General features: G+C 47.2%; 1 protein-coding gene across 2 annotated transcripts in view; it reads right to left on the minus strand.

Moving 5' to 3' along the window:
- The window catches only part of RICTOR (RPTOR independent companion of MTOR complex 2), a 62,962-nt gene extending 46,594 nt beyond the window's left edge, over positions 1 to 16,368 (minus strand). For both annotated transcript variants that reach the window (XM_069963094.1, XM_069963093.1), the window contains exons 1-3: positions 15,878 to 16,368; positions 10,313 to 10,360; positions 3,360 to 3,457 (exon numbers count right to left, since the gene is read on the minus strand). In XM_069963094.1, the coding sequence (XP_069819195.1) occupies positions 3,360 to 3,457; positions 10,313 to 10,360; positions 15,878 to 15,926 (195 nt within the window). In that variant the 5' untranslated portion in view covers positions 15,927 to 16,368. The remainder of the gene's footprint in view (positions 1 to 3,359; positions 3,458 to 10,312; positions 10,361 to 15,877) is intronic.
- Positions 16,369 to 17,046: the final 678 nt, after the last annotated feature.

A 17,046-nucleotide genomic window follows, 5' to 3' on the forward strand; every position in this document is an offset into this window, starting at 1 on the left:
CCGAGGACACATGGCTCCTATATACCCAGCTCCCGAGGACACATGTCTCCTATATACACAGCTCCCGAGGACACATGGCTCCTATATACCCGGAATCCTGAGGACACATAGCTCCTATATACCCGGCCCCTGTGGACACATGGCTCCTATATACCCGGCTCCTGAGAACAAGTGACTCCTATATACCCGGAATCCTGAGGACACATAGCTCCTATATACCCGGCCCCTGTGGACACATGGCTCCTATATACCCAGCTCCTGAGAACAAGTGACTCCTATATACCCGGCTTCTGGGGACACATGGCTCCTATATACCCGGCCCCTGAGGACACATAGCTCCTATATACCCAGGCTTCTGAGGACACATGGCTCCTATATACCTGACTCTTGAGGACACATGGCTCCTATTATTTACCCGTCTCCTGAGAACAAGTGACTCCTATATACCCAGCTTCTCTGCCGGTAGTAGATCTTGAGGACACATGGCTCCTATTATATACCCGTCTCCTGAGAACAAGTGGCTCCTATATACCCGGCTCCTGTGGACACATGGCTCCTATATACCCGTCTCCTGAGAACAAGTGGCTCCTATATACCCAGCTTCCCTGCCGGTAGTAGATCTTGATGAGCGTTACATGCACAGGATAAACTACATTATATAAGAGCTACAAGAGAAAAGACTCCAGACACTATCCCCTCCACCCCCCTAGCCTAGACTACTCTCGTAAAGCACGTTATAACTGAATGCACATGATTCCAGGTGATAGCAGTGGCTTATATCCAGTACGATGCAGCCTGTGGTCGCTCGGCACTCCTGGTATAATGTCTACAAGTAATGAGAACAGTTAAAGTGCAGACAAATAGCTAAGAAATCAGCCACCGGCAACAGCGGCCGAGCCGAGTGCAAAGCTTTCCCAGCACCTTGTGACCAGGCCATTACATTACACCCTGCCAGGAGAATGAATGAAGGGCAGAGCAAGAGAAACTCCACACGAATGGAGCGTAAAGCAGGAACCATATCTATTCCTCTGCCTGAAAACCACTAACACTTCCCATATATAATCTGCTATACCCAAACTCACATCACCTCCTTCCACAGTCACAGTGCCTATTTCTACAAGCCTTCCCGCTTAGGTTATAGTTTTGACTCCTTTCTTATCTATTCTCTTCGTGCACAACATCAGTCACAGTGTATGTATCAGTGCAGAGGCTGCTGCAATCGCAATTGCATGTATCAGTGCAGAGGCTGCTGCAATCGCAATGCATGTATCAGTGCAGATACGGCTGTAATCGCACTGCATGAATCAGTGCAGAGGCTGCTGCAATCGCACTGCATGTATCAGTGCAGAGGCTGCTGCAATCGCACTGCATGTATCAGTGCAGAGGCTGCTGTAATCGCACTGCATGTATCAGTGCAGAGGCTGCTGCAATCGCACTGCATGTATCAGTGCAGAGGCTGCTGCAATCGCACTGCATGTATCAGTGCAGAGGCTGCTGTAATCACAATGCATGTATCAGTGCAGAGGCTGCTGTAATCACAATGCATGTATCAGTGCAGAGGCTGCTGCAATCGCACTGCATGTATCAGTGCAGAGGTGGCTGCAATCGCACTGCATGTATTAGTGCAGAGGCTGCTGCAATCACACTGCATGTATCAGTGCAGAGGCTACTGTAATCACACTGCATGTATCAGTGCAGAGGCTGCTGTAATCACACTGCACGTATCAGTGCAGAGGCTGCTGTAATCACACTGCACGTATCAGTGCAGAGGCTGCTGTAATCACACTGCACGTATCAGTGCAGAGGCTGCTGTAATCACACTGCACGTATCAGTGCAGAGGCTGCTGTAATCACACTGCACGTATCAGTGCAGAGGCTGCTGTAATCACACTGCACGTATCAGTGCAGAGGCTGCTGTAATCACACTGCACGTATCAGTGCAGAGGCTGCTGTAATCACACTGCACGTATCAGTGCAGAGGCTGCTGTAATCACAGGACTTTATTAACTCACCAGTTCCCAGTAAAAACGCACAAAGTTTCAGGTTCCCTTTGGCAGTGTTGACACAAAGCAGATTTGTTGCCTTTGCAGTTTTGTCCAAATTGACTGTCAGTGCTGTCATTACCAGGCTTCATCATGTGGTCAGCATTACCAGGCTTCACTATGTGATCAGTGTTACTGGGCTTCATCAGATCGTTTATGAAAAGAAAAACACTGTGATTAAGCCAAATAATGCTGATCCCAATATAGGCCAGGTAATGCTGATCACATGATGAAGATCGGCGTTTCTATACATATGGGAACACAGCCTAACAGGGAACCCCAAACTTTGTGTGTTTATACAAGAAACTGGCAAGTTAATAATGACCTGTGATTACAGCAGCCTCTGCACTGATCCACACAGTGTATACACAACCAAAGACATGGGTCTTCAAACTGCGGCCCTCTAGCACTTGCAAAACCACAATTCCCATCATGCCTGCTTTGGATTTGGCAGTCCAGGCATGATGGGAAATGTAGTATTGCAACAGCTGAAGGGCCGCAGTTTGGAGAACCATGACCTTAGACAATAAACCTAAGAATGATATTTCATAATGCCATTTGAAAGCCCCCATCAATTTTCCGCTCATTAATGAGTAACACTGCTGCCTCCAATATAAAGTCCATGAGAAATGTATTTGTGTTGCAGATGGTGATGCAGTGGTCATGTGTGAACACAACCTTATAAACTATTGACAAGTAGGTGTTACGTGCACAGACCCCCAGAGCAGATGCATGCAGAGCGCTTCAATCTCTTTGTATATAGGGCAATATGTTTATATGCGACCACAAATGCCACATATATAGAACAAGACTAAAATAAACCAAAAACAGCATTATGCATGGAGATGGAGCAGTTCCTGGAAACCAAACACAACCATAGATCACACAAACAAGTTCTGCAGAAAGAGTCTGTAATGTGTCGTCTTCATCCACATATAGAAGCGTCACCATCAGGGGGATTGCATGTTATAAGGGAGGGGAGACCAGAATAATACAGCCATACTGTCAACTATACAACACATTATCTCTCCCCTACCGCAGATACCAAGCACCACATATATATCACTCTGAATGTAGCTATAGGCTGAGGTGTGTATTATGAGGTTCTGCAGTAGCTGAGGTGCGCATTATGAAGTTCTGCAGAAGCTGAGGTGCATTATGGGATTCTGCAGCAGCTGAGATGCATTATGAGGTTCTGCTGCAGCTGATGTATACATTACGAGGTTCTGCAGCAGCTGAGGTATGCATTACGAGGTTCTGCCGCAGCTGAGGTATTGCTCACCATTCATGTGTATTACAGATAATAAAAACTCTTACCTTGATAAAGTTGTTCAGGTGACCCAGCTTGCGCATGTTAGAGACGCCATGAAGTTTGGCCACATTTTGTAAAATTTCTCTAAGGTTGTCGCTTGGTTCTAGATGAAAAAAGAGGGGGAAGGGGGAACAATAAATAAATTACAAGACAATTTACATTGCAGCACTGTAACACTGTTATACTGTAGCACTGTCCCTGTATCACACCGCAGCACTGTCCCTGTATCACACCGCAGCACTGTCCCTGTATCACACCGCAGCACTGTCCCTGTATCACACCGCAGCACTGTCCCTGTATCACACCGCAGCACTGTCCCTGTATCACACCGCAGCACTGTCCCTGTATCACACCGCAGCACTGTCCCTGTATCACACCGCAGCACTGTCCCTGTATCACACCGCAGCACTGTCCCTGTATCACACCGCAGCACTGTCCCTGTATCACACCGCAGCACTGTCCCTGTATCACACCGCAGCACTGTCCCTGTATCACACCGCAGCACTGTCCCTGTATCACACCGCAGCACTGTCCCTGTATCACACCGCAAAATTCATATTCAGTAATACATGTATACTTACACTTATACACAATATATACCAAGGTATAAAAGTGCAGCCCTTCTATATCAGATCCTATATATACAATACATAACAGGGTATAGTAATACAGCTCTTCTATATCCTCCCCTATATATACACAATATACACCAGGATATAACAGTGAAGCCATTCTATATCACACTCTATATACAATATATACCAGGGTATAACAGTGCAGCCCTTGTATATTGGAGTAATCGGACCTTATATAGTATACACCAGTAACTATGAGCGATGATTTCACATCCAGCAGAGAATACAGTCGGATCAAATCACAAATGGAAAGATTGGAGTGAGAAACATTCTCTAGTATTCTTTTTATAAAGACCTAGAGGATAATCAGCCCTGAGTATTCATCATATAGAAACAAGGATATACACAATGACTCAAGCACAATGAACTTTGCTGAGCAAAGACGCCTCGACCATAGCCACCTACAAAGAAAACCCCCATCCCGCCATCTAGTACTGAGGCTGGTTTCACACCAGTAGCCATTTCTAAGAACAGGTTTATTAGTCATTCATGTAAATGAGCTGTGACCGCAAGGCCCGTCCTCGAGGCTACGACGAGAAGCTGAATCGGAGCTACAAGTAGCGGGGGACTGCAGGTAGGACATCCCCGCATGGAGTGGCAATAGCTTCTATCATTGGGTACCTATTATCCCACTGTGACCCGATACCACAACGGAACAAACAGGCTGGTCAATAAGGGGTTAAAGAAGGGATGGAGAACCTGTGGCCCTCCAGCTGTGTCCCATCATGCTTTGACCGCTGGAGTTTATCGGTGAAGGTCTAACTTCTGGCACCCCAAAAGAGAGCCATAAAGAGACAATGGTGAGCATGCTGCGTTACTGCAGCCGAGTTCATTCAGACATTCATAGGTGCAGTAACCAAGCACGCCCACTACACAAGGTACAGAACCATCCAGCCACGCTTCTCCCTATACATTACAGCCACAGCTGATCAACAAGAGGGCAGGAGTTGGACACTCACTGATCAGATACTGGACGACCTGGCGATATATTATGGATCTGCATATGCGTCTGTATGCATATGCAGAAAATATAAAGATCTCTGACCTATACAGAAACCTTTCTTATTCTGTTACCACTACTTAAGTGTCTTCTGTAACGTTAGGGGCCCGAGGATTGTTTAGCCTAAGTGAAAGACATTTATTTCGAGAAGGGAAAGTCCAAAAAATTCCTACAACTCAGGGGAAAGCCCGGAAACAATGCTATTAATGTTTGTCTTGAGGTCTTTGGACTTCCCTATTTGTTTACTTTTCATGTTCCAAGTAAGAACATCAGACACATCAATGACTTCTTGTTTATGGTGACCTGCAACCGAAAGGAATGATGTACAACTCTGTGCTCTCCCCTTCATGTCCAAGTCTAGTCACAATGTTGTCCCTTGTATACCTTTGCTAAAAAATTATTATTATTTTTTTTAACTAGTCTGACTACGACTTCATTCCAATCATTCTCCGACAATATTTACTGTCTGGATAGAACACCGCAGAGTCCCGTCTACTCATTTTCACAGGTTGCTGACATGTAGGCCAGAAACCAAGTGACTGTCACCTAATCCAGTTACATTAGGAAGCAATACAATTGCATTGCGGTTTCCACCCAGAAAACCATGGTGTCTCTCCGCTATATAAACTAATGTCCATTTAGTTATAGCAGTAAAATAATTTTACTACAAAGAGCTAAAAGCATGAGACACAGATGCAATGCACATCAGGCTCTCTGTGGATGGTTGTTTCCAGGGTGCCGCAGCCCTAAAGTCTTTTATCACAATGCAGGAGCGCGTCCCGCGTGGCAGCTGAGATATTGTCCCTGAAGTCATTGAGTGACTGAAATAACTTCAGATCGCTGTCAGAAATATCCTAAGAAACAAAACTCGCTCCCCGCGTGGCGGCACAAGCATGCAGGTCACAAGACCTTCTCCGGGGCACTAATCCCTCGCATGCAGCACAATTCATTTACAGTGTTTTTCTGGTTGATGTGGATACGCGGTTAATCGAGACGCTACAGAGGACGGTGGCCGAACGCTGGGACGGATCTCACTGAGGAATGAAGTCCTTTCACATCAACTTAAAGGCTGATTAATTTATCCGAAATACCATAATCATCAATAATCATCGTCATAACTGTTAAAATAATCTAAAAAAAAAAATTGTTTATAAAATATCAATGCAAATTAATTAAAAAATTAGACGTGAAAATGTTTTTAAAAAATTGGTTATGAAGGCTCGTCTGTCTGGTCTGATTCCACAGAAGAGCTGCAATGAGGCAAAAACTGCTTAAATAAGATGGCTATAATAGAAAGTCAGATCTCACAGGACATATAGCTGTGTATGGGGTCATGTGACCCCTATCCACAATGGGCATCAGGACAGGAGCATGGAGCAACAGAAGGAGGTGCCTGGTCTGACGGTTATGTTCTCCATCATGGGCATGGCCTGGTGCATGCATGTCAATTTTCCTGGGGAAGAGATGGCACCAGGATGCACAATGGTAAGAAGACAAGATGGCGGGGCAGTGGCATTTTCTTCCTGGGACCGGGAAGGAGGAGGTGGCTGAGGGAAACGACGTCCCCTCACCTCCCCAGTTCCAGCGGCGAGTCAGTGACAGAGGCGGGATTTGAGTGGACTTGAAACGGATCCCGCCTCCATCACTGACTGGCTGAGCGGACCTGAGACGTCACGTCTCGGGCCCCCCGTCAGACACCAGGAAGTGTCTGGGAACCGGAGCGCCGCGATGCGGGACCTGCCGCTGGAACCGGGGAGGTGAGTGGACGTCGTTTCCCTCAGCCACCTCCTCCCCGGTCCCAGGAAAAAAATGCCCCCCGCTGGAGTACCCCTTTAATAGCAGTAGATAATGCCCCGGGGGCCACACTGCAGACATTGTTCAGGAAGACATAGTCACAGGGCTATGGGATCCAGGCAACAGGGGTCTTCACCTCATACCTTACAGGAACTGTTGACAATACCACAGGGGGCATGACAGGGCTTTGGGGTTCGGGATCCAACAGGTCAGCACAAGTGGCTCTCCACAATATGAGGTCTGTTGTGTTAAAGGGACTACTCAGCATTAGAAACAGGGCCACTCTTGTCCTTAGGTTGTAAGAACTGATTAGGTTCAAATTCTGATTAACCCCTTTAATATGATCAGTGTATATGAAGCTACAACGCAGAGCGCTGCAGCCCGATGCACATGAAAGCTGCCGGCAGCACTAAAGTGTTAAATGAATGTAAGAGTTACATGGGAAACCCAGCTAAGAGCAGCCGCATTATGGCCGCAGGCATCCCCTCCAGCCGTACGCTTGGAAGCCCCAGCTTTACATTTCTACAGGTCGTATCGCGGTTATGAACGCATCGCTATGACGACCAACAACGCAGGATCTCCACCAACAGAGACCATATGTGACACAGGTCGGACGCATTCTCATTCCACAATGGATGGATATTCGCCGAATCAAACAAAACACATGAAAGGGAAACACTGGAGTTTGTGCAGGTGATGTGGGTGAGAAGCGCAGTTACCCATAGCCGTGCCGCTAACCTGCCCACACAGACACTGCTCTGCAGATACAAGCAGCTGACGTCCGACTGTGTTGTCTTATAAGGTCGCATTCAGACATGACCGATTTGTTATGGTGCTAGTTCTACAAAAGTAATACTGCATTTCACCTGTAGTGGCTGCTGTAGACAAAATGGAAGCTTTCACAAATCCGTGATCACTGCAACAGATCTCATTCTAATGTTAAAGGTAACCTGTCACCCCCCTACAGCCCCCTATACTCACCTGATCCCGCTTCTGGATCCGGTCGGGTCACGGAGATATCAGCCGCTGCAGCCCGGCGCGTGCGCCGAGAGATGAGTCCAACGCTCATAGAGAATGACGGAGCGTTGGACTCATCTCTCAGCGCACGCGCCGGGCTGCAGCGGCTGAGATCTCCGTGACCCGACCGGATCCAGAAGCGGGACCTGGCGGGATCAGGTAAGTATAGGGGGCTGTAGCAGGGGGTCGGGAGCCTGTCACCCCGGCACAGGGGGTGACAGGTTCCCTTTAAGGCAAGGGGAACCTGTTGCAAAATTACAATTCCCATCATGCCTGGGCAGCCTTTGGCTGTCCAAGCATGATGGGAATTGTGGTTTTGCAAAGGTTGGAAGGCTGCAGATCCCCCTTCGCTGATATAGATCCAGAATCACCAGTGAATTAAAGGGATTTTCCTTGCACCGTTCACCAGTCGCTCATCATACTTCAGGAATAGCTGGTAACAGATTGCACGTTCTCCGTTGCTTAGCTGCGGGCTGGCACTGCCATATGTGTCATTTCAATGTGAATCTGCCATAATTTTTCATTCATTTCCTAGACTTTATTCCTATCACACAGTTCATTGAGAGCATCTGTTTCGTATGATACGGATCCCACTCACAGTGGCCCCCTATCATTAAAGGGGTTAGAAAAACATGGCCACTCTCTTCCAGACACAGCGCCTCTCCTGTCCTCTGTTTGGGTGAGATATTGAAGCTTGGTTCTGTTGAATGGAGCTTAAATGTAATACCACACACAACCTGAGAACAGGGGTGGTGCTGTTTCTGCAAGAGAGTACCTGTGCTTTTTCTAATGCTGGATAACCCCTTTGATGCAATAGGTCCCCATTATTAGATGGACAGTCAACCACTTTGTGCAGTCAATCAATAGGACTTCAGAAGAAGGACCCCCTGTGCACACAAGGTATAATACCACACCCTATTCGAAAGCACAACCTAAACTTTTTGCAGTCTCTATATGAAAAGAGAAGCGTTTTTGCATCAAGTAACAATTTCCTTTCATTGTGTGTCTACAGCTCCTACCCCAACCAATGTATCTCCATGGTAACAGACAACCAAAATTCTGTGTAGTCATGTATGCCCTGCAGTCAGTACAACACACTATATATATATATATATATATATATATATATATATATATATATATATATATATATATATATATATATATATGATCGTGTAGGGACGGATCGCCACTGATCCTTTATCCTGCGGATAGGGGAATAATCCTTTAAAAGAGGTACTCTCAAACGGCAGTCATGTTGCTTCCTGGCGGCTGCTTACAATTCCCGTACTGCGTTGCTTTCCCTCAGTTGTCTGTCCCTGTTGCAGAGCATTACAGTTCACGGTAGACTATTGCAGTGCAGTCGGTTAATCTGCAGCACCTGCTGTATTATTCCCTGTCTGCTCCTCTGCCTGTGGCATTGTTCAGCAAAAGGCAGCATGCTGTAATCACACCTTATTCTTCCCTAAATGTCCCAAGAAAGATATATATATATATATATATATATATATATATATATGTATTTGTGTGTATAGCAGAGAGATGATAATGAAGGCCATAAGGGCTGGTCAGAGAATATGCTTAGGGGGCGGGGCTTGGGCTCTGAACATGCCCACTTTCTTCCAGAATCTGCACCGCTCCTGTCCTCAGTTTGTATACGTTTTTTGCAGCTCAGTTCTATTGAAGTCAATGGAGTTGAATTGTAATACCACAAACTCTTTTTTTTTTTTTTTTTTTTTTTACAAGAAAGTAGCTATGTTATCTCTAATGCTGGATATCCTCTTTAATACTATATTAGTCCTCTAATAGCCACTGGGTGCAGCTCCCTTTGCTGACAACAGTTCACGCGTGCGAGTGCTGTGTATATAGTAAATGAGTTCAATGTGAACCTACATCATAATGTTTTTCCAAGTAACCATTATTCCAGAGTGTTCTGTTATTGAGGAGAGGTAAGAAAAAAAAACATTCACTGCCGCCATCAAATCACGGCAAGTGGGTTCATTCAGGATTAGAGAGACGTAGCTGCTTTCTTACAAAAACAGCACCACCCCTGTCCTCAGGTTGTGTGTGGTATTACAGCTCTATGCCTGGACCTTCTTCGAACAAGATCTGTACAGGATCCTATTATCTAAATGGTCCCTGCAAGAGACTGGGATACAGACTAGAGGAACAAAGCTAATCGCCTATCTGCATTCCGCTCATCAAGCTGCGGGTTCTGAAGACTGCTCTGCTTCGTGCCACTGCTCCTCGGGTGCTGGGAAAAGCTGGATCCAGTCCTGGGAAACTGGGAGAAGTTTCCCAGGACTGGGTCCAGCTTTTTCCGGCATCAGGGGTGGAGCAGGATGCATCTCATCTCGAATACTAACGCTACAATGTGGACGCCCAGAGCCGCCATGTCAGCATTATCTCTGTTCTGAGGATGTGAGGTACAAACTGACCTGAAATATGCAATTTTCCACAATGAATAAAATGTCACAGAATGTATTCTAGTCACCAACGGCTGACATCTTACCTCGGCTGAGATCTATAGGGACGTTCTCCTCCCCACTGTCATTCCGACCTAAAAAAAAAAAATAATTACAATAGGTTACAGACTGCTCTATATAAGCATAGCACATACAGTACACACTATATACAAGCCATATACAGTGCACATTATATATAAGCCATATACAGTACACTATATACAAGCCATATACAGTACACACTATGTACAAGCTATATACACACACTGGAGGAAGGAGCTGTGCTCTTATCTACAACGTCAAGAGCTGCAGACACAGAAAACTGTGTGAACAGTGACTTACAGTGCTGTGCCCTCAATAACAATGATCCACAGTCAAAACCAGCTCTCCAGACATTACAGAATCTCTCAGCTAGAGTCTGCACCAGTTTGGGGTCTCATCTGGAGCCGGGATGAGTTTAGTGTCTGATCTAGGGTCCGGACAAGTTTAGGGGTCTGATCTGGAACCTGGAGGAGTTTGAGTTTGGGGTCTGATCTGAGGCCTGGACGAGTTTCGGGTTTGAGGCCTGATCTAGAGCCTGGACATATTTGGGGTCTGTTCTGGGGCCTTAACAAGTTTGGGGTCTGGTCTGGGGCCTTAACAAGTTTGAGGTCTGGTCTGAGGACGGGACGGGTTTGGGGTCTGATCTGGAGCCTGGACGAGTTTGGGTTTAGGGTGTGATCTGGGGCCTGGACGAGTTTGGGGTGTGATCTGGAGCCTGGACAAGTTTGGGGTGTGATCTGGAGCCTGAAAAAGTTTGGGTTTGGGGTCTGATCTGGAGCCTGGACAACTTTGGCTTTGGGGTCTGATCTGGAGCCTGGACGAGTTTAGGGTCTGATATAGAGTCTGTATGGGTTTTGGGTCTGATCTGGAGCCTACACGCATTCAGAATCTGATCTGATGTCTGCACAAATTTCGTCTTTGATTTGAAGCCTGCAGGCATTTAGAGGTCTAGGGTATAAAGTAAATTATAGGGAAAAAAATAACATGTAATCTCCCTTCAAGCTTTGCTACAAAGTGCATGAAATGTTAAGACAACATCTTTACCGGCGAGCTGGCAGTTTCAGCCTGCACGATAGACAACTTAAAGGGATATCATCATCTCACCTAATATAGTTATACTCGTCTGGTTAAATATTCTTGCCGATACATTTATCTATCCTCCTGTCTCCTCCTGATATGCTGCTCTTTCCCTCCTATTGTTGACAAGTTACCAACCACAGTACTGCTCTAAAAGCAGTGGTCTTGCTGGTGTATATACAGCTATAATGTAAATCTATAGAGATACAGTGTATTAGTAAGGTGGAGGTACTGCAACTCACTCAGCCTGATAACCTGTCACTGTACTATGTAAACCAGCTGTCAGGGCCTGATAGGAGTTGTAGTGTAGTAACAGCTGAAGGGTACACACTGCTCTCTGCGGTGTCACTGTGTATACAGTATATAATCCCCGCTCCCTGCTGACATCACAGTTCACTGTCTTTACATGGAGATATTCTGGTAAGGGCCCCAGGGGCCGTCATCTCCATGTAAACAACCGCATTCTCCCAGCAATCCTACACCGTCCTCCTGGAAGTGTGTGTGCGCACAGCTGTCACTAGGGGGCAGTATTCTGATGTTATTGTCACATCCAGCCTTCTCCTGTTCCACCACAAACATGTTTTCATCTGACACAGTCATTGCATTGCTGGAAGGATGTAACGTGACGCTGATCTACACTCTCCCCCACCACCATGACAAATCTCTGATTCAGGGGCCTGACTAACCCTGCAAAGACAATAAAAGAGCCAGATCAGGGGTCTGCAACCAGCTGCTCAACTCTGACTCCCAGCATCCCTATGTGGTACCAGGGACTGAGAATAGTCCTGCACCTCCCATAGCACTGATCCCCATTCTTTGGTCCCATCTATTATAAAACTAAAACCCCCAGCATGCCCTGACAGCCTACAGATGTCTCCTTATGAGGTCTTTGGGCCCTTTAAGCACCAGGGACTGAAAGTAATTGCTACTGCTGCCCCTCCTATAGCACTGAACCCCCCAACCTACTGCTCTATAGCTGCTGAAGACCTAGAAATCCTGACTCCTTATGTGACAGACGAGCCCTACAGGGGACAATTCCCTAAATGTGGCTTTTTTTTTTTACTACATTAAGACAATTAACATCAATGGCGCCCTTGTCAGTACTTGGCATCCTTATACGTGAAGCACAGGGTCCAGGCGAGTATACTCCCATGATGTGACTAAGCCCTTAAAGGGGGTATACTCCCATGATGTGACTAAGCCCTTAAAGGGGGTATACTCCCATTATGTGACTAAGCCCTTAAAGGGGGTATACTCCCATTATGTGACTAAGCCCTTAAAGGGGGTATACTCCCATGATGTGACTAAGCCCTTAAAGGGGGTATACTCCCATGATGTGAGTCATGTGACTAAGCTTCTAAAGTGGGTATACTCCCATGATGTGACTAAGCCCTTAAAGGGCAGAGCCCCAGTCCAACGTAGATAGGAAATCACAGCTCCGGGTGGAAGGTGGACTTTAAAGGGGGTATACTCCCATGATGTGACTAAGCCCCTAAAGGGGGTATACTCCCATGATGTGACTAAGCCCCTAAAGGGGGTATACTCCCATGATGTGACTAAGCCCCTAAAGGGGGTATACTCCCTTGATGTGACCAAGCCCTTAAAGGAGGTACGTTCCCACCTGGATAGTCATGGCATATCCAGAGTAGAGACAAGTCCTGGGTCTATCCTAAGACTCTTTTGTCTGCCAGAGGTGATTATAGTCAGGGCGAGTGTTTTGCGTTGGTTGCGCAGAGCTATGTACTCTGTAATTCCCAGGCTATTAGCTGAGCAGCGCTGTTTACATTGCTGCTCCCATTCACCTCTAGTATACTAGAAAACTGCAGAATTGACAAATGTGTGACAGGGTCCCCAAACAATTCGGAATATGGGGGGGGGAGGACCTAGAAACCCCCCCCACTAAGCAAGAATAAAGAATAGCTGTCCACTGCTGTTCTTTCCACTGTAATACACCAACTCCCAACATGCCCTGACCACTTATGGCTATCTCCTTATGCTGTATATAGGCTTTTCAGGCACCAGGGATTAAAAGCAATTGCTACTACTGCACCTGCTGTAGCACTGATCACCAACCAGTAGCAAAACTACAACTCCCAGCATGCCTTGATATCTCCTAATGCGGCATATGGACTCATCAGGCTACTGCTGCCCTTCTCATCCCTAACCTGTGGCTTTCTAGCAAATGAAAAAGCACAACTCCCAGCATGCTCTGACCACCTATAGCTATCTTCTTATATGGTGTATATGAGATATATAATATGGTATATAGACGCCCTTCACCTGGGTGTGGGAGTGATTGCTACTGTAGCACCTTCTACAGTAAAACTACAACTCCCAGCATGTCCTGACATCTCCTTTTGTGGTATATGGACTCTTCAGGCACCAGGGACTGAAAGCAATTGCTGTTACTGTACCTCCCATAGCACTGATCACCAACCTGTGGAAAAACAACTCCCAGCATGCCCTGACAGCCTATGGCTATTGCCTTATACAGTATCTAGAGCCTTCAGGCTAGTGAGACTGCTACTACTGCACTGATCACTAACCTATAAAAAAAAAAAAAAAAAAAAAAACTACAACTCCCAGCATACCCTGGCATCTCCTTATATGGTATACGGGCTCTTCAGGCTGCTGCTGCATCTCCCATAATTCTGAACCCTAACCTAATGCTTTCCAGCTGTTGCATAACTACAACTCCCAGTGTGATGGGCACACTGGGAGTTGTACTTTTGCAACAGCAGGAAAGTGACACGTTAAGAACACTTTCCCACCCCTAAATTATAGTGACAGTGGGGCCAAATTTAGGGGATCCCCATACAAACTGCCTTTATAACTCACTCGCATGGTCCCCCTGATGAGCACTAGAACCTAGAGATGGTGGACCACCCTACCAATCACCAATAGATGATCAGCAAGTCTATAGACATGGTGACCCATCCTACCAATCACCATCATCACCCATAGATGACCAATATACCTATAGAGAAGGCGGACCACCCTACCAATCACCAATATCATCCATAGATGACTAGTAACCCTATAGAGATGGCAGACTACCCCTACCAGTCACAATTATCACCCAGGATGACCAGTAAACCTAGAGATGGCAGACCAGACTCCCAATCCCCATTATCACCTATAAATGACCAGTATACCTACAGAGATGGTGGACGACCCTACCAGTCACCATTATTACCTACAGAGATGGCGGACCACCCTCCCAATCACCTATAGATGACCAGTAACCCTATTGAGATGGTGGACCATCCTCCCAATCATCATTATCACCTATAGATGACCAGTATACCTCCAGAGATGGCAGACCACCCTCCCAATCACCATTATCACCTATAGATGACTAGTAACCCTATTGAGATGGTGGACCATCCTCCCAATCATCATTATCACCTATAGATGACCAGTAACCCTATTGAGATGGCGGACCAACCTACCAGTCACAATTATCACCCATGATGAGCAGTAAACCTGTAGACATTGCAGACCACCCTACCAGTCACCATGATCACCCATGATGAGCAGTAAACCTATAGACATTGCAGACCACCCTACCAGTCACCATGATCACCCATGATGAGCAGTAAACCTATAGACATTGCAGACCACCCTACCAGTCACCATGATCACCCATGATGAGCAGTAAACCTATAGACATTGCAGACCACCCTACCAGTCACCATGATCACCCATGATGAGCAGTAAACCTATAGACATTGCAGACCACCCTACCAGTCACCATGATCACCCATGATGAGCAGTAAACCTATAGACATTGCAGACCAGCCTACCAGTCACCATTATTACCCATGAGAACCAATAAACCAATACCAGGGCCACATTTGGGCCCCTCAATCACTCGCACCCCTATAGTCCCCTTACATGTCACCATGGATGACCCGCCCAGCCCAACATTAGTTTTCTCCTATTAAAACCTAAAAAAAATAATTAAATTACTACTAAAATCCCCCACTTTCAGCACACTGTGACTTTACGGCGGTCTGACCCCCCCACGACCCCCATCCCCGGGGTGTACGGCGCCATTGCCAGATCTGGGAGTCGCTGTGGGCTCTGTGAGCGTCCGGAGGTAGGAGCTGCAGGCAGGAAGGGATTGTGGATGGCACAAAGGGTGCAGCCCAGCAGGGGTCTATGGCAGGGCTGCTGGGCAGGAGGTGAGAGGTGGCACCTGCCCTGGTACCAGGAAGCGTCATCATAGGGACATGACAGGTAAACCGGCGTTATAGAGGGGGGAGGGGGACTGTCCACAAGGACACGGCGCTGGGGGGCGCTGCTGTGCAGGGGGATGGGACACACACCTATACTGCCCCTCACTGCCCACACCCGGGAGATACCAACAAGGCTGAGGCCGGGGGGGGGGGGCTGGGCTGCCTCTCCCCGGCCTCACTGACACCCCGCAGCCGCACAGCTCCCTCTCCCGCCCAGGCCCTGACTCCCCTCACCCCAGCCTTCCCGGTTACCTCTTATCCTGAGGTGCCGGAGGGAGCGGGCGCGGATGCTGGCCGCCATATTCCTCGGTGGGGAGACATTCACAACACCGGAAACATCGCGCCCTCTCGCGAGAGCACGGCTTCTGTGGGCGGGGAACCGGCGATGGGGGGCGCTCTTTTAGAACCGGTTTGTTTTAGATAGAAAAAGGCTGGGAGTTCCCTGCCTGGAAACCCGAGAGCGAGTGCGGGGGAGAAAATGACAATTTGAACACCAGGATTCAGATACGTCGCTGGTGAGGCCGCGGCGGCCATATTAGTTGTGGGCAAATCCAAGCCTGCGTGGAGGTTCGTGTAATTTATTCTTCCTCTAAATAAAGTTTTACGACGACAAGCCCTGAAACTACTACTACCAGCATCCCTTCCTCTATAAACGGCGATACCGTGAGATGTTTATTGGTCGTTATTCTATGGAGCCCTCCGGTAATGAGGTGAGGTAAAGCCTCTCCCCTCAGGCGGAGTCCCGTGATGCGTTATGTGGGAGGGGCCGTGTTTACGGTAATGCAACGTTCACCTTATAGAACCCAACGGGACAGGTGGAACAGCGGGCAGCCAATCACAGCTCAGCCTGTTCACTCTGATTGGCTGCTGTTGATGACGTCAATGGCCAATGTAACGATATGAAAATAGCGAGGCAAAATCAATGAACTATTCTCTGATTGGACGAAGCATTGATTCCGCCGGCCAATTGGAAGGATGGGATTGTTATGAGCCGTTAGTAAATGAGCAAACTCATACATCCACCATATACATCCACCATAACTGTGTCATCTACAGATTCCCCATAACTGTGTCATCTACAGATCCCCCATAACTGTGTCATCTACAAATCCACCATAACAGTGTCATCTACACATCCCCCATCCCTTTAACAGTGTCATCTATACATCCACCATAACAGTGTCATCTACACATCCCCCATAACAGTTTCATCTACACATCCCCCATAACAGTGTCATCTACAGATCCCCCCTCCCCATAACAGTGTCATCTACACATCCCCCATAACTGTGTCATCTACACATCCCCCATAACAGTGTCATCTACAGATCCCCCATAACAGTGTCATCTACAGGCCCCCCATAACAGTGTCATCTACACATCCCCCATAACAGTGTCATCTACAGATCCCCCCATAACAG

The sequence above is a fragment of the Dendropsophus ebraccatus genome, chromosome 3, assembly GCF_027789765.1.
Source record: "Dendropsophus ebraccatus isolate aDenEbr1 chromosome 3, aDenEbr1.pat, whole genome shotgun sequence".
Lineage (NCBI taxonomy): Eukaryota > Metazoa > Chordata > Amphibia > Anura > Hylidae > Dendropsophus > Dendropsophus ebraccatus.